Here is a 22359-nt window from a genome sequence, read left to right as displayed (position 1 = left end):
ATTAGGGCCAATCCTACCCAAAAACAGTAGTTACAATCGAGATAATTTCTTTTTGTTCGCTGGATTGTAGTTAAAGTACAGTAATGCAACTAAACGCGACTTCTTTGTCCCGAAATGAGGCTATCTATGAAGAACATCATTTATCCCTCTACCGACAGGGCAACTCATTTGATGACGAAACCCTTTTATGAGAATAGATCCCGTCCCCTTTGGTTGGTCTTTAAATAAATCAACTCCATCCTAACGGTGTCGTTTCGTCGTTCAAATTTCGCTCCCGCTTCCTCGATAGTTGGCTCGTTTTAATAGGTTATCATTTTTATGATGCTCCCCATCGCGACCGTGCGATGTGTATCTTCCAATTTTCCGTCGTTTAGTATACGGCTTGGATCAGCAGAAATGATGAATCGCGGTCACGCCGTTCACGTATGTCCCGCTGGTGGCGGGTGTGCATAAAAAGAAAATAAAAGCAACTCGAACAAACCGCACCACAAAACGGTGGTCGTAGCTAAACATATAGCCAGATCCGGCATGCATGAGTCGGGTTCTTGAGAAGATGAAACGTGGCTGATTGGCTTCTCGGGGTTGTCCATTTGAAATGTTTACTGTGAAGGTAATTTATTGCTCCTTCGGAATGAGCGCGTTTCCCTAACAACAACCGGGTCCGTTCGATCCGGAGCACGATGTGTATTAATTTATGATCCTGTGGAGTGCACCCGCGGAACCCGCTTACGAGGCTGCCTTCCGTTGCGCGATAATTACGTTAATGCTGGAGCTAATTAATTTTTCACTCCACAGCCCCGCAGATCCGTACTTTCACGTACTTTACGGTCAATCGGATTGATTGTCCCCAGAAGGCCCACGGAACGCAACAATGCCGAAGTGTCGCCGTTCATTTCGCTTATTGAATGCCGCACTGGCATCTGCGGAACATTCGCTCGAACCTTTTTCCACACCAGTTCCATCGAATGCATCAATTATTTCGGAGAAATCCGTCGAGCAAGCGCAGCCACCGTGTGGTGGTGTTGCCACGCGACACGCGGCTCTGGGACATTAAATTTATTAATCATTTTTATTGATTGGATCCGGCGGGCAAACAGCAGAGAGACATATCGTCATCGGACGCGTCGGAGGGAATCGGCGCTGGGTTGTCCGAAAAGCCAGGCCCATAATTGATATAAAACGATAATCAATCATCATGCCTCAAGGATGCCGGCGGCTCTCTTGTGCAGTCGTTCGCTGTGGGTTTCGATATTGTTGTACGATTTGACGAACTTTGTCGTCCTCGGTGTTTTGGGAATATCGGCGAATCCTGACGAGGCGCGTGTGTTGATGGATTACGCTTCAGTTTTACACCTCCGCAGAAGCTGGTTCGTTTCAGAACGGTTGACTTCTTCACGCTCGATCACCAGTTTGATTAGCATTAGTTTTATTCATTGTTTTATTACACACAAAAATTAAGGATACATGTACAAACCCTATACCCCTCCGTCGTGCCTTTTATTCCCAGCTTTCGCACTAGCCACTTGCTGTCACTCGCGGAGCTCTATTTTGACAGGGATGCCGATATCGGGACGCAACACCAGGTCAGTCTTGATGCGCAGGTTGCCGAGCGATTCACCCGGCAGGATGCGATAGTTGGCGATAAGCTTGATCAGACTGACCTTCAGCTCCATTAGCGCGTACCGCTGGCCGATGCAGTTACGCGCACCGATACTGAAGGGTAGATAGTCGAAAGGACCTCGCTTGGATTCGGCGTCTTCCGAGAAGCGCGTCGGATCGAACTTGTTCGGGTTCGGATAGATCTCCGGATTACGGTGGATCACGTAGATCGGCACGAGAATGTTCTGTCCGGCCGGTACGATGGTTCCATCTGAAAGCGAAAGGAATGGTCGCATTGATTGCTCACGATTTTCTCCACAACCGCAGTCACGGCTCGCCGGCACTTACTGAGCTCGAGATCTTCGACCACTTCTCGACCGATGATGCCAACCGGCGGGTACATGCGTAGGCCCTCCTTCACCACGAGATCGAGGTACTTGAACTCCTGCAGATTCTGGTACGTCAGCTCAGCCGTCTTATGGTCCTTGCCGAGCACGGAAACGATCTCCTCGTACACGCGCTGCTGCACATCCTGGTTCCGGGCGAGCTCGTAGATCGTAAACGATATACCGCTGGTGGTCGTGTCGTGGCCCTCGAACATGAACGTGTCCACTTCCTCGCGAATGTCCAAGTTACTGAGCGGTTTGCCCTCGACGGACACATTGAGCAGTAGATCCAAGAAGGTGAGCTTACGCTTCGAGTACAGGTTCTCTTCGTTCAAGTCGAACTCCACGTTTTCGGCCTTCTCTTTGGCCAGCTGTGCGCGTCGGCTACGGATCACGTTGTCCGTGAAGTCATGCAGCTGTTTGACGACCCGTCGTTGCTCCCAGGCATTTGGATGGAAGATGTTGTAGAGTGTCGGATAGGGACCCACGATGCTGATGGTTCGCAGTAACACCAGCATTGCCATTCTGTAGATAATCAGTAAAAAAGATTAATAGGACGTGGAACCCACGATTGATCACTGATCTGTTGGTGAACTCTCGTTCGCTACCTACCGCTTGACATTCTGCACATACTGATTGTTGGGGTTGTGCTGCGCGTTCACTGACGTACCCATCGAGGTCTCGCAGATGCTGTCGAGAGCCATCAATGTCACGTAGTCGTAGATGTCGAACTCTTTGCCGCCCACGTGCTTCCGTAGCTGCTGCACCATGATGTCCGATTCCTTGTTGAAGACGCGCGCAAACTGCTCCAGGATCTTGAAGTGGAACGTCGGTGTGATGATCTTGCGCCGCTGGAACCACTTCTCACCACTCGCGATCAGCAGACCGGTACCGAGCCAAGGTTCGATGAACTGGTACAAGAGCGCTTTCTGCGTCTGTTTGGCGAGCAGCACCTTCTCGACGTTCTTCCGGCTGGTCATCATGATGATCGTCCAGTTAAACAGTGACCACATCATATAGTCCTGTCCATGCTCTTTGTGCAGTTCGACAACGCGCTCGAAAATACCTACATGCAGGCACAATCAAAAATTGGATGCGTTATTTTCGACCTCATTTAATCCGCACCCACCTCCGTTGGGCGCACGGATACCTTTGCCCTTTCTCTCCCTGTCTGATAAATTCGTACGACTTTCTTGTGCTAACCGTAGCCGATAAGAGAAGGTCCCCTATGGAGTAGAGGTCGTACGTCAGGGAACTGTACACATTTCCCTTGCGCCCGATAACATACGTGACGGAGCAAAATTTGGTAGTCGAAACTAGGAACGAGTAAAGGTTAACTTCAGATTATGCACGTCCCCTTTTGGGTTGGGCGATGAGGCCGTTTTTTGTGTTCGAAATCTCAGTTCCTAGCGGTTTCTTAAAAAGTACATCATTATAAGATCTCTAGGAAATTTACACACTTCTAGTAGGCGGGAATCATTGAACTTAGCGTACAGAGGCGACTATACATTTTTTTTTCGTTGAACAGAAGTAAATAGAGTGGTTAATCCTCAGACTGTAGTGTAGAGAGCTTTGTGTTTCTGCTTTCTATATTCCTTTCATCGATCAAAAATGAAGAAAAAGATCTCAGGCCGCGTGTCGCTATAAATAGCCTGATTGTTTTCAAATACCTATAGATCCATGTTTGATATCTTCAGTTTACTGGGATCATTTTGTTAAACTAGAAATACACTGTCAGTCATCCCGGTGAGGCTCATATGATTTAAATCTGGCTTTTCCCTCAATAGGACATCTCACTCAGGGTCATACACACCCGATCCAACTTACCAGGGATATCTTTGAAGGCAAACTCGAGCAGATTACCGATCACCGGCAGCGGCTTCGGTCCCTGGAAATGTTTGTTCATCTTCTGCAGCTTCTTGCGCTCGATCATGTGAGTGATCAGCACGTACACGACGGCCGCTATGATGAAGGCTTGCAGAATCATAGCGATTTGGATCGGCTTCGGGAGTTTGGGAACGACTTCTTCCGGGTTCTTGCTGCCCAGGCTACACTTTGTACACAACTAACCGGTTCGGCAGGCATGAGCATTGTTTTTGTGTTGTACCGATTATCGAATCTTATCAATTAAAAGCCGGTCAATTGCGGACACCGTTTCCCTGTACCCACCTGTGTCCCCTCCCCCAGCGGAAAGGTAAACGCCGTGCTTATCATTGACGGTGTTGGTGAATTTTGGGTTGTAAATTTAGCAAAACACTGGATTACGATAATTTCCTGTACTGTCGTAGTTGTGACAATCTCGCATCATCATTCTCATCAACAGCGAACAGCAGTACCCCCCAAGGTGGGTCAGTGTTATCTCTTCCCCGATTTATTTATTTTTTGGGTTTTGCGTGTACGTGTACAGGTGCGATTATATTTCTCGTACGCGAAACTAAACGGCGGTCATTGAAACGTAATCTCTTGCTGGCAAAAGAGCCATTATCTAGTGATGGAGTTGCCAGTACAGGGTATTGGAATATGGGCCACATCGATTATACGCGTACGGCTAGCAGCAAGTACATTGGTACTAACAGCATGTAGCTAGAATATTTTCATTTGCGACCAGTAACGAATAATGGAGTCGAAACTACACGCGGATTAATGGTAAATAAAAGCATTTCCTCTGTTGTTTGTGGCATTAGTGTCGACGAAGTATTTAAAGGATTCCGGTTCACAATTAGTATGCCCACTAAGCCCATCGACGTGTGCGGCAAAACGATAAAAACGAATGCTTGTTTACAACTCACACACAGGATTTTTTTAAAGTGTTCGCTCCCAAGGTCCCCCGCCCCTATTCGTGTAACTCATTAATGATTCATTTATGCGATCGATTCGTTTTGAAAACTTTCCCCCCAGCCATCAACGCATCCAGGGGAGGCACATACGGAGGGCGTAGAATCTATTTACAACTTTCTCCGCAGTTACCTTGAGCAGCATGGTCAGGGGTTATCTCGGGCACTAGAAGTTGAAACGGTGTTCGGAATGAAAAATATACAGGACAGACTTTGGTCAACACGAATGCGACGGGACGGTGGTAGAACTGCACTCAAACTACAATTCTGTTGCCCCCTAAGCAATTTCCTTCCCACCGTAGTGAAGGCGAACATCCCGCATGAAAGTGGAAAGTATCTGTCGAGCGTCCATGCTGGTTGCGAACTTCCGAAGAAGTAATTTCCATTTACAGGTAACTCATTCAATCAGCTACGCTTCACGAACTCGATGGAAGTTCACTTCCTTTCGTGAAGCGAGAGCGGAACACAAAAGTTACGGCGAATTCGGACGGGACGCTCTATTATTTGAACACGGTGGCTGATTTCGGGATGGAGAATTGCATGGGGCATTGCAGTTGTAATTAATCAGCGGCGCTGAAGCAGGTCCAAAGTCTCAGACGTAAACGTTTTGAGAAAAGGGTCCCCTTTTCAGCAGCAATTAATGATGGTGCTCTGTCGAGTGGTGATTTCATTGGAATCGTGTTGTATCGGCACTCGAAATGATTTCTCAATCTGAGCAAAAGCGGCGTACAATGCTTTGATTCGTTTTTCTTCTGTCGGAAGTCATTTCCGTAGAGAGTTTTTTATTTGATAGTATAGTGCGATCGCAAGTAGATCAGTAGTGTCGAAAATTAAACGTTTACGTGTCACTGTTGAGGGACATCATGCTTCATTTCATTTCGTTTGAGCTTTAATTTTCTTGTCGCGTTTCAAATAAATACGTACGTGATCCTATATCGGTGTACTGCTTTTTTACATTCACTTTATATACACTCACTCACACACGCACACACCTTTTCCGGGGTGTCCATAGCCTACCTAGCTAACTGCTTTTTTTAAACATTTCATAAAGCAACAGCAATAGTTACCGCAGAAAGGATTTTATATTCGTCGTCCTTATTCTCGTAGATTGTTTGATTTTTTGTTGCGCTTATCGTTTCACATACCGTTCTCGGTTTTCTTTGTCGAATTTTCATTTTGATTTACTTTCCCTAACATGCGTTGGTTTACTTGCCTAAGTTTTTTTTTTGATTTTGGTCTTTTCGCTTGTGTGTTTTTCATTTCCTTACGCATTTCCGCGATCGAACAATAAGACAGAGCTAGTGTTGTAACACAGTGCTCCCGTTGCCCATATCTGGACCTTAAGATTAGCTTTTTTTTCTCTTTCATTTCTCATTTGATGCACCTGTTTTGTGTGCCGAAGAAGAATTCGCTATGTACATAATTTAACAATATTTACAGTAGTAATCCTAACATGCTATCGCTACCGCAACATACGTGTGTGTATCGCCGCCTAATGAATGATCGCATGCTTGTTACTGTAACGCGTGGTCGCTAGCCTCTGATTTAAGGGAATTGATAAATAGCAAAATGTCCAGCCACACGCATCGTGTGCTCTCGAGCCACGTAGCAACTGTCACCGGTAAATGATGGATTAAAAGTGGTGAATTAAAGAACTCCGCAATGCGCAAACTTGCTGGGAAAACGTTCACTGAAACTGGGGCGTTGAATAAACTAATGAGGTAGATGTCGTAACTACAGAGCTAAACCGGAACAAATGCATGCAAGCAGCCGCGCTTCAAAGTCAATCGGACAGTAGTCTCGTGGCCTAGGACAGGCCCACGTTTCCAGCCTTTTGCGGTTCCAATGCGTTTGCAATCTGTGATTGAATTAGTCCGCTTGTTTTTTCGCTCTCGGCTCGGATTGTTCGGAAAAAAGCACATCGGAAAAAGCGTGGTTTTTGCTTCGAAATCATTCTCGCACCGCTGTGTCGGGAGCCCGGTGCCAGATTAAATTCTCAACTTGCTCCTTGGCGTGGTGACTCCGTAGCAACTTGGGACGCGAAAACAAAGTGAAAACAGAAACGGCTGAATTGAACACAGAAATTAAACCAAAACAATCTCGTTCGCAGCACGAGTCGACCGAATTGCAAAAACCTTGTAGACTTTCCCCGCAGAATGGTGTATAAAATGGCTGCTGGACTGGAACTGAGCAAGCGAAAAGGCTAAAGGCTGGCTGATGATGATTGTGCATCGAGCGCTTGCCTTGGGACAGTCTTTGCTACCTTCGCTGAATTGAATTATCTTCTTCAACTGCAAAAACCCCAGCATTTTGGCGATTCTTTCGGGACCACCCGAATGGAGGGACTTTCGTGTCGTGATTGGATGCGAAAAAGATCGAAGACGCTCTCATTACGATTCATCAGGCGGGCTCCTTCCAACAGAATCATCGACTTATCACTTCGTTTTGCTAACTTAAAACAATACCATCCGATCGGGGTCGGGGATGGGCTAGAGTGATAAGAATGCAATTAAAATTCGAACAAATGGCTCCATCAACTCCAACCGAGCATCGCGAATGAGCTCGGAAAGTTCTTTTCTCCTAACTAATCAGCTTTCGAAACCAACCCAACATCGCGTGGAGTAGCTTCCGACGGTGAGAAATGGATTCACGATGAAGATCGGGATTGACTCATTAGTGAACAAAACAAAAAATCTGAAACCCAAAGCTGCCGCCTCCTCGATTCGATTAGTGCATCCGCGCGTTTGGTCAGGTTTCGTCCTCACAAACACCCGCGGGAGGAATACACGGCTCGTCTGTTTGCTCGGATGCGTATCATTAATCACAATTAAGCTGGCCGATGAGTTGAGGGCCCTAGTAAAACAGAGTGAGAGCGAAAAACAGCGGTACCTAGCCACAGAAGACGCAGAAAAAAAGGTGCTCCAGCACCGAACGGAGGCGGCAAAATGAAGTGCACTAATTATCAGCAGTACTGCAGGGATAGTGGGACGAGACTGGAGTAGCTGGATGTAAAAATATCGCTCCCTCTCGCGTCGGTTCCCCGCGACCGACAGTCCGCTCCGTCGTCGTTGGCTCACGGTTCATTCTCGTTCCCCGTGCCGGAAGTGTGCCGTCTGCTGCGATCCGTTTGTGACTGCGGATTAAAGCTCGAAACCTCAGTGCTGCTGCTGCTGCGATGGTCGATGCCAACTAGAAACCGGACGACGCCATCATGATGCCGCCGTTGGTGCCCCCGTTGGTGGTGGAGGTCGGTTCCCGTTGGGCCCAATCCGGGAACATCGAGTTGCTGCGCGTGATCGTGGTCGGTTGGGCGAGCCGGGGCAGAGTCTCGCGAGCCGGATAGTACACGATCGGTCCGGGCGAGGGCGCTCGTGTGCTCCGTACCGTGGTGCGGATCGTGCGCATGCTGCAGTTGCTGAGCTTGGTCGAGGTGCTGCGCGTGGTTCCGACACGCTGGAACCGACCCGAGTTCCGGTTGCTTGCGTCGCCGTTCGAGAACGAGCTGTCGTCGTGGATGAGCCCGTCGTCCGGTGACTGACGGCCGCGGGGTTTGCAAAAAAGCAACAGGAAGATGCGCTTAAACTTTTCGCCAAAGATGACGTAGATGAAGAAGTTGACGCTCGAGTTGATCGTAACGAGCAGGTTCGACACCTTCACCATGTACTCGATGATCACGCTGTAGAACGCCTCCACGATGTTGATCATCATGGCGGGCAGGTTGCACAGCAGAAACACGATCACAACGCAGATCAGCATCGTCGCGAGGCCGATCTCGCGCTTCTCGGAGCGAGACAATCGCTGGCGTTCTTTGTTGGCACGGCGCACCTGCCGGTAGATCATCAGGTTGAAGAACGAGATCAGACTGAACGGCAGAAAGTACACGAAGATCATGTACAGCCAGTGGATGTACACCTTGATGTACGTCTCGTTCGTGCGCATGTCGGACGCTTTCACGCAGTAGATGACGAGTCCGGTGTCCGGGTGTGTGGAGGAGATAAGCGTCACCTCCCAGAACCGGGGCAAGTTGTACAGGATCGAGAACAGCAGGATACCGACCACGTACAACCGGGCGCGTCCATACGTGCAGAGAGCGCGCGCTCGTAGTGGATGACACACGGCGACGTACCGTTCGAGTGTCACTGTCAGTGTCAGATACACACTAGCGGTCTGCGCGATCATCGCCAACGGGTACACGACCAGCGAGATCTTCGGGAAGATCTGATAGTGGTAGTAGTACAGATAGCCCGTGTGTGGGTAGATCGCACACAAGCCGAAGATTAGCACCGAGGTGAGGATCAGCACCGTATCACATCGGGCCAGCCCGATCAGCAGGTAGTTGATGCTGGAACGCATTTGAGGCCGCGACAGGATCACCATCGAGAAGATGTTACCAAGGATGCCGATTAGCGCGACCACATTCATCACTACACCGCTGATCCAGAACTCAAACTCAACCAGCAGCTCGTTTTGTGGGTAGTCGTCGTAGCAGGACACGATCGTCAGCAGGCTATCGTTGGAGGGAGGTGTATCCAATGTCGTCGTCGTCGACGTCGACGTTGTCGTCGATGGCTCTGACGCTGCTGCTGCTGCTGCCGCAATCGCTGAGAACGCCATCCCACCGTAGCCACTGCCGTCACCGAATAGAAGCGAGTGCGCCTCATATTTGAGGTTCGAAGCGTTCATTTTGGGCGCCGGATGTCGGTTGGGTCACTCGGTATCCTTTCCGCAGGCTTCAAACACACACACACACACACACACCCTGTCAGGCTGACTTACGCAAGCACCAAAAAGTCTCGCGGTACGATAGTTCGTTTGTTCGCGGCAAAAGCCGCTTCCATTTTCGCTGCACTTTCAGCGCACTGTGGTTTTTTTTTTCAATTCCTCGCTTGTTCCTCTGCTTCAAGCGTTAAACGGGAGCACTTTCTCACACACCAACCACGGGAGGGCTCACAGTGTTCGTCCGCCGTGGTGGGACGATCCCGGTCGCACAAATCCCTTCCAGTGATGCGAGTTCTTTGCTGGCAGCATGATGCACGCTGTGAACTGTGGAGAAAAATGGACAAGCAAAAAAAAATGGAAGAGATGAAACGTGTCATTGAGAGTCGGTGGTGTTTGCTTTGCGCTGGAAAATTATGGAATTAAATAAGCGTAAAATTGTGTCCTTTTCACAGGGGGGCTCTACTGGGGATGGACAGGGCCTTCGGACACAGCCGCGGACAGCTGCAAGGACAGGCGCATCTCGGTGGGATGCATCTCGGGGACATTATTTATTTCGTTTGCCTTGCGTTCTAGCTCGAGCGTTACATGGGTGATATAAAATTGCACACGCTTTCTGATATTGCCAGTGTGAGCTAGGAGTTGACAAGGACTCCACGGACGGAGTCGTTCAAGCGTGAGCGACATACGGGAACTGGGCGGCACATTCCCCGCCACGTATGACATGAATGTTAAGGATGGCGAATGAATGTCAAGTGTATTTATGAAGCGCACGGAATCGAGCACTGTCCGTTCGCGGGGACACGCTCGAGCGAGCATGACTATTCATTCATCTGCTGGACGGGTTACACTCGAGTAGCCGTACCGGGTTTCAAGTGTGCGATAAGAGGGCACGTCGAAATCGCATTGAATGATAATGCATTTAAGCTTCGCTTATCGGAACCGGGTTTCATTAAACCGTTTGTTTTTGAATGCAGATTTTTGTACTGCGCTTCGATAATCGTTCTTCTGAGTGGTGTAGAGGTGGTGTATTTTTGTGGACGAGGTGAATGAAACGTAGCATAAATCGTGCCGATTTCTCTGTGGAATAATGCATGAAGCGAGTGTCCAACAGCAAGCAGCGCTGTAGCTTGGATCCAAAAATGTACGAAAACGGGCGGACGATAAAAGATGCATTAATGCACCCGTTTTAACGCGATGCAATCTATGGATTATGAATTTTCCTCCGTCGGTTGTGCTTGTTGGGAAACGACTATAACAAACGAAGGAAAAAAAACACATCCTGTGTATCTTTATGCGTCGGTCAAAGTGCATCTCATTATGACACGCTTGGAGTTTTGGAGCACTGCTTGATGATGGGTATAGTTCATCCCGCCTCTCAGCAGTGATAAATGTGCTAAAATGTGCTAAAAATAGATGCACAAATGGAGGCGCCTGGTGGCGCACGTGACTCCCGGGGAAAACGATGCGACGGAATGACAACCACTGGAACGTGAGCAATCATGTCCGCTGGTGGCTTCAGGGGCCGGAAGAAGTTCGGCACGAGGTCATAGCGAGAGCGTCTGGGTTGTGCAATATTAAAGAAACATAAAAACACAATACTTAAGCTCAACCGGGCTCGGTTTCTGCGTGAGTTGTAGCGTCATCCTGACAGGCCCCGAGGGAGAATGTTTATTGTCGGTGAGTGAAGAGCGTTCGCCATGCGACCGGAAGGTGAGCAGACGAGTTCTACCACATTTTGCAAGCTGTTTGAGTTTTGTTTTCACTTCAAGCAGCCCGACCAACCCAAAAATGCCGACGGGCACAATCGTCCACCGCTGCTGGTGTCGATGGTACTGAAGGATGATGGTATGGTATGATAGTAGTCAAGAGTAGAACGAGCGGAATTCAACCGGCGTCTTGTATCTAAACCGGTAATGGGCTTTAACATACAAGCTTTACATAGAAGACTGTTACGACACATTGCTGGGTGGGCCTTTTAATGGTGTTGTTGCGTTCTCTTTGATTTCGTCCTTGATGCATGTTTATATATCAACAATTTTTGTTCATATTTGGCATTTAGATAAAATAAACATCATTAAATGTTTGGATATCGTCCCTGATGAGATAGAAAAGGTGAGCTCAGGTTAGTGAACCCAAAACAGATGGAAAAATTGTCGAAATTCATACCAGTCTAGGTATTTCAAAGTTATTTCATTTCGCCTATGAACTTTTCATGCTTCTAGGTATCATTGTCTAAGAGTGGCCGTTGACTTGCTTTTATCAGGAAAAAAAAGATGTTACTAACAAAATACGATAAAAATGGCATTCAATCTTATCACGGCAGGTATAAAAAACGAGAGAAGTTTCGTTTGGCACCAGAATGCGATGAAAAACACGAACGCCAGCAGGAGGCTGTCAGTTTAAGTAATTAATTTTCAGGGCTTACATGGATGATAGCGATTTTTTTATTCAATCGAAGAAGGCTTCCTTTCGGTTGAGAGAAAAAAAAACATTAAAGTGTCAAATGAAGGTTATATTACCACACAGAGCAGTAGCAGACTAAAAGTTAAAATATGTTTTGTTTTTAAACAACGTTATAGCTGGCATTCGCAAGTAAGCCCATTCATTTAAAACAACTTTACGACTATTTTAGCTGATTACCAGACTGACGGCTGAAGTATTCAGACTTTCTGAGCGGGTGCGATTATGGTGCTGCATTATTTCTGCATCAGATATGAGGAACATTTAGCAGTTTAAGTATACCCGTTTATAATAAGCATTCGTAAGTGCGTCGTTAAAACGGTCGCCAAATCTCTTTCTCTCTTTTCCATTGGGACAATAGACCGGAGCCATTGTGCTTAGGCAGGCACTGCTCTTATGAAGGCTGCTCTTTGAATGTTCGCAGACAGCTGTCTGGTACGATTGTTGGGCTCGTACTTGTAATTTTATTTCCTCCTTGCCGTATCCGACCCAGATAGTGGTCCTGCAGACGCGGTAGTCGGTTCTTTTACCCACGGTTTTTGTTGTTTTGAAGGATTCGTGTTGAAAAAAGAACGCACCGTTGGAATGCGTAATATGCAGGAAAGGGCGAGTGAACTTTGGGTCGCAGAAAGCCAGAGGTGAATGTAATTAAAAATTATTCAACGGATGAAATTTCATGATGGTAAAATGTTCATTTGCCCCTCAACGGGCCATGGTTCCATATAACGTGACTGTTAACTTGCTAGTTGTATTGGTTGCATATTTCGTTCTGAGCAACGCATCCACAGCATCCATTCGCGTACGAGATGATACCAGATGGAGCACTAATGTACGTTCGTGTGTTCCAGCCGTAATGATAAGCCTAATAAATACCACTTCCACGATCAGCTTGCCTGGCTTCTTGCTGCAAGCTGGAACCATCGAAACGTGTAAGCCTTGTAAATGTTTCGGCAACCGTCGAGTAATTCCATGTCCTCGGTAGATTGGCTTTGCTTTTTCGATGCAAGGATGGAAGGTACGTGGTTGCAAAAGGGGTGACTTCGGCAGCTGTGCTTGAATACGCCAACAAGTTGCCATCATCCTACGTACACGTACGTGTGCGGGCGTGCTCGTCAATACTTAATGATGTGTTTAATTTCTATCATGACGACCGCGTGGCTGTTCGATTTTCCTCTGAATAATGAATATGGAACTATGGAGCTGGGAATGTGTTCGCGTGCGTCCATCTGTTGCGCTTGTCGGCTCTGAGGCTGGTGGGTAGTTCAGGGGAAACCAGCACAGAAGGAAGCATGGGAATAAAATACACGCACACCACCCACACCATGGGAGGTGGGCAGATTACGTCTCGAATGTGCGATTTATTGTTGCTCGAGCTTTTCTCGTGCATCGGTTCATTGTGGTTCACTCAAACGAGGTTTAAGGTACTTTGATCCTGCTGGAAAAAACCATCCAGTCGAGGCTACTCCATTCGTTCGTCGGTGAACCTCGGGGAAGCAGAAGGGATATTGAATTTTGAATCAAATTAAACCATCGCATTCGCCGTCGCCGCACCTTTTACCGATATAGCCATCCATTTTTAATCTCGCAACGCTGCACATTCCTTACCGGTTACTCGGCCGGTGGGTGCCAGTATCCTTATTGGGCTTCTCGCTATCTCTTTCTCTTCCCGTCAGACCGATTGCGAGATGTAATATGCGACCACCGACCGCGTACCGACCGGGTCGGTTTTGCTCCGCGGTACGAAATTCCAATATTTGCATGTAAATGATCTCACGATTGGACACGGGCGTGTGCATGTCTGGGATTTCCTTATACATGGCTCCCGTTATTTTTGTGTGTGCTTTTGGTTTGGTTCGAACCGCCCGCAAGCGAGTGCTCTCTTATCGCAATGCGTACCATTATGCGTTTCGAAATGGAATCCCATTCGTGGAACGATAAATTTTGCTCGCACGCTTCTTCATACGGCGCGAGCGATGGAATCGTCGTCGTGAAGAAGTGAAGCCGAGGCTATAGACGGCGTTCCCGGAACGCCGATTCGAGTGGCACTGAAATATTGATCAGCTCAAAAACCTCGAACGGGGTGCGGTAAGGACATGAAAGGAACAAGAAGAGTTCCTTGTAGTGGAGGAGGGAATCGCTGGAAGTTACATATAAAATTCAAACAAAAAATCTCTTCGGCGACACTTTCGCTTTTCGAAGGGTTTGCTCGCAGACCGGGTAACAAATGAGGGTTATGTGACGTTGGGTGAGAAAGCAAATACGTCCTGCCGCGTCATTTGTATTTTCAAGCATCCAATCATGAGCTTTTTTAAAGAAAAAATTCCTTCTTGCTGTCCTCTCAATGGGGGCGGATGGTTTTTATCGTTACTTTTCGCATGTTTGGTGTGGTCCAATGTGTGTTTTTAACCATCACCGGATATTGTCGCTTCCTGCAGCAGCGCCTTTTCATCGGCTACTTGTTGAATGAAGGTTTATTTTTTTTGCATTATTTTCAAAACTTAAGTGGGCTCGACACTCGTCAAGACGCATGTTGTGCGCCTTTTGGTCGTGACTTTTTTTGCCCCTGAGTGCGTACGAGTATCTCTTCAAATGTTAAATTTATGCTCAATTCACTGTAACAACCTGCCACCTCCTTATCGTTTGGTGGCTTGAGAAAAGGCTTGATTGGCCAAAAAGGGCGTTGTAAAACAGGATTGAATTCGTTAAAGCTCACTACTACGGGAACGTGCTTTTATTGCGTTCCATTAAATGGAGTTTTCCGCGAAATGAACCTCCTCCGTACATCGGTATCGGGGAGAGAGCGATAGTAATCAAAAGCCAAATGGATTTCGATTTGCGGTACGATGATTGAGTAAATCGCGAGTATTTGATTCATTACATATTCTGGAATTATACCGACCGCAACATTTGACACGTGGTTGCACAGATAATTGCATGCATTAAGGGCTATGCATTTCACCACTTGCAGCTGCATCAAAGTTGAAGCTGGGGTTAATTTTCATTCGAACGGAACGCTGTCACTGATTCTTGATATTGTTGCTCTGATGCACAATTAGGCTTGAATTATCACAACTCAACCTGTTTCGCGATAGAAGAACATACATGCAGGTTTTAACGAAACATAAGCTGCTAGGAGCCATCGATCATCCTTTGGCGGAAAGGAGTTTAAAAGCTTGTATCTTTTGAACAGATGTCACTGATAATCTGTGGAATGATAACAGCTTTTTCAAAACATATATACCACATGTGTGGGAAAAAAATCCACCAGGAAAGGTGACGCCAAGGCACCAGAAGTTTTCGTGGGGTGCTGTAGCGCGCTAAGTTAAGCCTGTAAAAGGAGAAGCATGTTTTACATGTTGCTCGTATGAAGGAGTGTACCGAAAAGTTTCGAAAGGTCCTTGGTGCAGTAGAAGTGGAACATGCTTTGTCCTGCAAAACGATCCGGTGCGCCTCGCGTGTACGAAGAATGAACAGAGAGAGCAAAAAAAGACATATACAGGAAATACATGATATAAGCATATTTTCGTCCTTGTTCGAATATGTAACGGCATGCAGATGGTGCTGAAGTGAATCGGAAGCTCAAACAAAAAAGAAAAGAAAAACGACGACACGACAGCGAAGACTGAACGGAATTGAGTTCAGGTATTCAGCTGCCGGTGGTGGTGAATAATCCGACTTTGTCCTATCCGAGTGAAGGGTTTTTTTCTTTCTTAATTTCCCACTTTGCGCTGCCATATGATGTCGTCCGAAAACTTCCACCATCGCAGTCAGGAATGGATGGCGATGTTAGAAAGTTTTATTGCCCTACGCCCCGCAATGGGCTTTTCGAGCTTCCTTCGGTCGAGCCTTGCAAACTACTAATCTGAAAGTGCTTCCTTGAGCTTCCTCGCGGTAACTGACGGTCACAAGACGATAACGAAGGATTGATTAGCGGGCTACAATAGAATTTCGGGTGCAACCCTTCGAGACGTTTGCGAGCTCCAGAAAGTAGTCTCATTTGTCCTTCCAAAACGGAAGCCGAGGTTCTTTGTTTCGCTTTTTGCGATGTGCATTTTTGCATATCTTCCATCTACCCACGGAACGATATGCCGGGTGGAATGCGGATGGATCATGCTTAAGAAAACACAAACAGCGGTCCACAAATACATCATAAACTGGGTGTGGGTGTTTTGAAGCAAACCCGCTCCGCGAAGCGTAGATTTTGGGCATGCTGTTGGAGGCATTCGGGCGACGCAAACTCCTCGGTTGAACCAACACGCGGAACTGGCACATAAAAAAATGTTTCGGAAACAGGGACAGTCAACAAAAGAATGCTGCAAAATTTGGTTTGCGTGGTCTTGGACGGACGCCATTTCGTAGGTGGGGAGTTTTACGACCGTCGATATTACAGCTCGAAAGTAATTTATTTTCGCTTGTAAAATATGCCCAGCTTTCAGTAATGTTCTGGTGATCAAATTGAAAAAACACCGGAGTAAGTGCGTGGGTTTGGATATTTTTAGTTTTTTTTTACAATTTGTATCTGCGAGAATCCTCGTTTTGTTTCATTTAGCTCGTGCTGGATAATTGAACGGGAATGTTTGTAACAAAGATCTCAATTGAAATGTTCATTAAGATCTCGGCACATCGTTGCAATTGACATTGAATTAATAAACGACTTATTCGCGTTCGCACAATTGCATGTAATGGCGGTGACGTTGGTTACTTTTTGGAGCGAATTTAAAAGGCAATGCTTTGCAATGCCTTTGAATAAAACAAAGTGTATTGACGTGACAAATCGATTCGCTTTCTCGCATTGATGAAGTACCATTTGTACGCATGTAAGCGATCCTTTCTTGCCGCTCTAATGGGAATCTTCAGCAGTAAGATGCTTTTTTTCATTGATTTGCATGTTGTTTACTGCCTAATGAAATCATTAAAGGGAGTATTTTTTTTTCGTTTGTAAAGAATATCGAATTACAGCCGCCGGTACGGCTTAAAAGCTTTTCCATCAGCTTCATGATGGTTCCACGGATTCGTGTGGCATCTGACAACAACAACTCGCGCCCGATATGGCCTATGGAGGCTGTATTTTTCTCCCCCGATCCAATCGAACCTCACGGCCTTTTGATTAGGAGGTAGAAATACTGTTCGTGTTTTCATTTGCCGTTCTAGATTTATTTGCAAAAACACACAAACAACACACAGGAACACGCGCGCACGTGGCTTGTTTAAAGTTTTCCCCGAAGTTGTTTGAACTTTTGCAAGTGTAAAAAAAACATCCAGCCACGGAGAGGTGCGTTTCGGAGCACACCCAAGATTCCGCAAATCGATATCGAATGCCGGCGTGGAAACGGAAAGCGAGACAAATCAGCCGGATAAGCTCTCGAGGAAAAAGGAAAAAACTTGTAGTGGTGTCGGTGGAATGGAAAGTCAACGACCATCACCGCGATGGCTAGTGATACCCGTGGAGAGTGATATCTTTCATTATCCTTGGCCCAGAGCGACCCGCGCGAGGAGAGCTGTTTCATTTCCATTTTGAACGGGATGGTGCTGAAATGCGTCAACTGCGCGATCCTTCGTCGCCATTTTCCCAGCGCCGCAAGACGCCGGAGTGTGCAAAACAAAACCAAAAAAAACGACGGAAAATATTCATTAATCAAAGCGAACATCGGGTGTGGGCGCGCGAGGACCTGGCCCTTCAAAGAAGAAGATCCTGTCTTGGTCGTGGTGCTGTCAAGGATGGGTTTGGTTATGTCCCATTGCCCATGTTGTCCAGCGAGCGAGAGCTGTTGGGCGAACAATTTGAAAGTGTGGTAATTTTATGGCCACCCTCCGCGAGGACACATCGCCGCACCGTGAAGTCCTCGGACGTGAGGGCGACGGAATGTAGGGTCGGCGTTCGCGTTGGGGTTATTGAAAATTTGCCAAATTCCTTTCCGAATACGTTAAGAGCGTCTTGTTCGGCCAGTTGCAACGGGGAAACCGGGTCGGATAGAAGAGTTTCCGCTGCATCCGTGCTGTCGTTGTCGTTTTTTTATGTTTGTGCTTCTGATCAAGGATCGTCCACGGGGCAAATATTGTATCTTTCCTAGCCGCCCGGTCACCGAACTTGGGCAACAGTAATGTGCGTGTGTCTTTGCTTTCGTTTGGCTTCGACGGCCACGAAAGGGATGCCTTTCCGGAGATCGTTGAATAATATTAATTATTTAGATTCAACCCGGCGCACTCGCGGCTTGCGTCCTGCGGGTGGGTACGATGAAATGGTCCGTAACGCTTCTCGAATCGCCGGTCGTTTGCTGACGTTTTAAATGTTTGCTTTGAATGTAAAACGGGAAAAATGGGGTAAAGTAAATAAGCGTACATTTTTCCATTCCGAATGCGCGTTGGTTTCCTGTCTATTGTGTGTAAAAGTTCAGGCCCAGTTTTCGCTGGAACTTTTGATTTTTCAAGACTGTTTTTTTTGTAGATAGAATAACATATTTGTTGTTGAAATATTCCTATGTTGAGCCCTCGCGAGTTATTTTTTTTATAACTCGAAGCTAGTGAAAAGAAACAGTACTATAAAGTACGCCTTTTTGAAGGTTCGTTTTGAAGGTTCAATTGCTAAAAAAATTATCGCATAATTTTGTTTTGTTTAAAACTGTATTATCTGATACATGATGTCTAAGGGAAAAGATAGCAAAAAAACAGCATTTCGATTACTTCCAACATTCAACAGTAATCAACAAGATTTTGTAATCATTACAGGATTCATATGAAGCGTTGTATATGCCTTAAAACAGGTTCGAAATATGCTAAATGTGCGAAATTGCTTTGATCAAGCTTGTTTTTTTTTTAATTTATTTAAAATGTCTGTCTATTATATGTGCGAAAGAATTTCCTTCGCTGGAATGTAAGCTCCAAATGGAAGCGTCAGCGTCAGTGGTTCTCGCAACATCTTGAGATTTTTTGTTATCTTCCTCTTGCAATCACACCGATCAACCCATGCCATCACACCCTGTATGACAGTGATCCCTGTGCACTCATTACCGTTCGGCTCAGTTTACCTGGTTTACCTTAGCGAACGTGAAAAGCAAACATGGTCGGGGAGAAATCTGTTTGAACACCAAGAACGTACCCTTCTTGCACTCTCAATCTCATCTCCATCGGTACATCAAACAGGGTGAAATTTAATTTAGCAAAGAGAATCTTACATGATCGCACCTCTCCACGGGGGGTCACATTAAAGCATTCGTGGGAAAGTATCGGTTCTCTTCCGATCCAACACCCCGGAGCCGGTGAAACGAACGGCACTTTGAATGCCGGAACAAATTGAAGTGTAGCTTTGCATATTTTCCACAAGCGGTGGCCCTTCAGGGGAGCTTTGAAGAGCGTGTTCTACAAAGTGTCTCTGAATATGGTACTCTGTCGTTGGGAGGAGGACTCCGGCATGTGCTTCCCCGTGGTGCTGCTAATACGGCCACACAACACTGATTCGAACCCTGGGGAGGAATCGGTGTTGGTGGTCGGGACTTTTGCCGTTCCGGTGGTGTCGGTTTTGTTGTATTAATTTCGCTCGGAAAACGGCCCGCTACCATCACGCTGTAGTATGAATTTTTCATTAAACGACAATAATCGGTGGGAAGTTTTCGTGTCGAAAAGCGGCACCGGCTAAATGCTGCCCTGAAGGGGAGGTCACCGCCGAGAGCTGGTGATGTCAGTTTTTATGTGAGTTTGATAGGGCGAACTTTTGCTTGACTGGAGAGCAGTTAAAAGTACTCATAAAATTTCATCGTGTATTCACGCGCACATCTGAGATTGGATTCACGGAATGCTGAATTTTAATCTCTTTATTTTCTACGTTTTTTTTCAGGCAAGTATGCAGAGCAACGTGAAATCGGCAACGTCGCCTGTTACAAATGACATTTGAAATGCTCTCGCGCGCCTACTGAGTGAACTGATTAAAAAGCTTAAAGACGAGAGCTTTTGAACCGGGAAGGATATTTTTGCCTGAACCAATTAAAGAAGACCTCTTCAAAACTTTTTTTCGTTGGTTGGTAAGATACTAAAAAACGTCTTTGAATTATCAGCATAGCGAAACGTTGTACTCGCAACAACACCTTTTTCTGCACAAAAAGGCACCATTGACCCTATGGTTCAAATGCCTAGGGACTTTAATGAGATGTGTCATGTGTTCGACTTCAACTATTCAACGTTCAGTGTCAAAATGCGTCTACGTGCCCTTTACGGCTTGTGATTTATGTGCTTATTTATTTGCGTCTGTTTACTTTGCGTCATGTCTGTTATGCATTATCTTGTTAAGCCTAGTTTGATTGTTCTGTCTTGTAGACCACTCGAGCCAGAAGATTTAATAAATAAATAAATAAAAGCCAGGAAAAGTGCTCTACGGAAGGTAAGTTCAACTTTCTAATTAACTAACTAACAAACCTCAATTCGGTTTAGAAGATTTTAAACCTATCACCGAGCAGTGCTCGGACAGCGCGTGAAATGTGTTCTTCGCACAGGAGCGAATGCGGTAAAGAACTTCGCAAAGAAACAATATGTAATTTGATGATATTGAAAACAAACCAACTGATCTAATTTATTTTTCTTCTATTTTTACTTATACACCAACTCTGACCGCTCTTCAATTGTCGAATCTTATACTTTTATCTTGTAAGACTGTGCTGAAGAAACTGTCATTGACGACATTTCGCGGGCTTTTAGAAAGCAAACCACCGCAACAGCAGCAGGCCGTGATTGTTGCTGGGGACGCAACACCAGTGGAAAACGGAATGTGAGTGTGAGCGTTTGTTTCGGTCGTGAAACACTGCCCTCATTGTCTTGTGTCACGATTTTTAAGAGATTGCAAAGCTCTTCAATCGCAGTCCTTTCGAACACGATGTTGACACACAACGTTGAGTGGAAAAACCAAAGCGTTGTAACTCAATTTACCCGAAAGGCACATACCGAGCGGGCGGTGAATTGCGATAAGAAAAATATTTGTTTAGCTTTTCATCCCATCAAGATCCAATGTGGCTGGGAGGTTTGCAAAACGGCAAGTTGCTAAATCACTCTAAACACGGTGGCCCGATAAAGTTGATTACCCATTGATCGGTTCCATTTCGAGTCGTGTCGGGGCTGCCTTCCTTCCAAGGCCACCTTTGCGGCGGGTTATCGTGCCAAAATTCCACTTCTAGCAAGTGGAAACTGCGCTCGACGGTGCGACGAAACGAAATTATTCACCTCACGATCTTCCCGCCCCAGGGCACACTCACACGCCAACGCCCACCATCCGCTACAGTCCCGTGGGGCGCATTTGCATGCCAAAATCAATTTATTTACGGTCGTGTCATCTTGAAGTGACGTTAATTTCGAGACCCCCTCATCCGAAGTCGCTTAATTCATTAATTTATATCCAGTGAGGGCGGGTGCGAGCGCGCATTCGACCGCCACACTTGGTGACGATCAATTGAATTATCGCCATTTTGTTTTGATTTCGCGGCCCCCAGGAATCTGGTGTTGCTGGCGCCATATTGTTGTCTTTTAAAATGCGACGCCGCGTCTGATGGAGACGCCTGGTCATTCGTGGCCTGAACGGCGAGAACGTCTTTCGTTTCGTCGTTCATTTACCGTCGTTATAAATTGGTGGCCATTATTGCGGGAAAATTGCAGCCAATACGATGGGGATGGTTTCGTATCGTTCCCTGGTGGTCGAACCGTCGGAACGGTTTCGGTGGCATGAAAGTTTAATTACATCTCCGGTAGTACGCTGTGCGACACGTTATGGGAATAATTTAACAACACTTCATCGGTACTGGATTGGTGTCGAATGTGGTACTCTAAGGCAGGGTTGAGAAACCCGTTGTTCGGATATTGCAAATTTTGCTACAAAATATCTTAAGCTAATCTCACTGAAATAATGTAGACTGTAACTTAGCGGTCATTATTGGGGTTTCATCTAAGCGTTTGTACATTTTTGATCGTTATCATCTATGCACATAGAACGAATTTTATCAATTTTAGGCGTGATTTGTCTCCAGCAGGAGGTTGCTCTTCACTGGACTTGAGGGCGATCGTCCGTTTCCTATTTCTAGCGTTCGATTTGGCGCTGATTCGTTCACTGTGATTAAGATCTATGAGCGTTTCGTTCCGGCGTCTACTTTTACGGGCTGTGATACCACCGACCGACGGTGGTCTCTTGGTTGTCGTGGTGGTGGTCGCAATGGACACCACTGCCCACAGTAGCCAGCACCGACCGGTATCGGAAGTCGTCTGGGGCGTAAGACGCGCGCTCATTCCCTCGCAATAGCATTTACGTGAGCGCCGGAGATAAATGACAATGGGGAAAACGTGCGCCACCGGTGCCTTTTTCCAATCCGGCCAATGTGCAACTTCAAACC

General features: G+C 46.5%; 2 protein-coding genes across 2 annotated transcripts; both read right to left on the bottom strand.

The window, feature by feature from the left end:
• Nucleotides 1-1529: 1529 nt before the first annotated feature.
• LOC128731859 (cytochrome P450 4d2-like) lies at nucleotides 1530-3972 on the bottom strand. The gene is made up of 4 exons (XM_053825008.1): nucleotides 3813-3972; nucleotides 2598-3051; nucleotides 1948-2510; nucleotides 1530-1870 (listed from the first exon to the last, which is right to left on the bottom strand). The coding sequence occupies exons 1-4, from the start codon at nucleotides 3970-3972 to the stop codon at nucleotides 1530-1532; spliced, it is 1518 nt and encodes a 505-aa protein (XP_053680983.1).
• Nucleotides 3973-7733: 3761 nt separating this feature from the next.
• Nucleotides 7734-9502, bottom strand: LOC128731858 (FMRFamide receptor-like). The gene has a single exon (XM_053825007.1). The coding sequence runs from the start codon at nucleotides 9500-9502 to the stop codon at nucleotides 8009-8011; it is 1494 nt and encodes a 497-aa protein (XP_053680982.1). The 3' UTR covers nucleotides 7734-8008.
• Between the last annotated feature and the right edge of the window lie 12857 nt (nucleotides 9503-22359).

Source organism: Anopheles nili, chromosome 2, assembly GCF_943737925.1.
Source record: "Anopheles nili chromosome 2, idAnoNiliSN_F5_01, whole genome shotgun sequence".
Lineage (NCBI taxonomy): Eukaryota > Metazoa > Arthropoda > Insecta > Diptera > Culicidae > Anopheles > Anopheles nili.
This window is presented reverse-complemented; position numbering and strand designations above follow the sequence as displayed.

Excerpts from the sequence above, each read along its gene's own strand:
- LOC128731859 (XM_053825008.1), bottom strand. The coding sequence starts at position 3,972 with ATGATTCTGCAAGCCTTCATCATAGCGGCCGTCGTGTACGTGCTGATC. Across the intron at positions 3,052-3,812 it reads TGCCTTCAAAGATATCCCTG|GTATTTTCGAGCGCGTTGTC; the intron begins GTAAGTTGGATC and ends GCCTGCATGTAG. Across the intron at positions 1,871-1,947 it reads GGTCGAAGATCTCGAGCTCA|ATGGAACCATCGTACCGGCC; the intron begins GTAAGTGCCGGC and ends TTTCGCTTTCAG.
- LOC128731858 (XM_053825007.1), bottom strand. The coding sequence starts at position 9,502 with ATGAACGCTTCGAACCTCAAATATGAGGCGCACTCGCTTCTATTCGGT.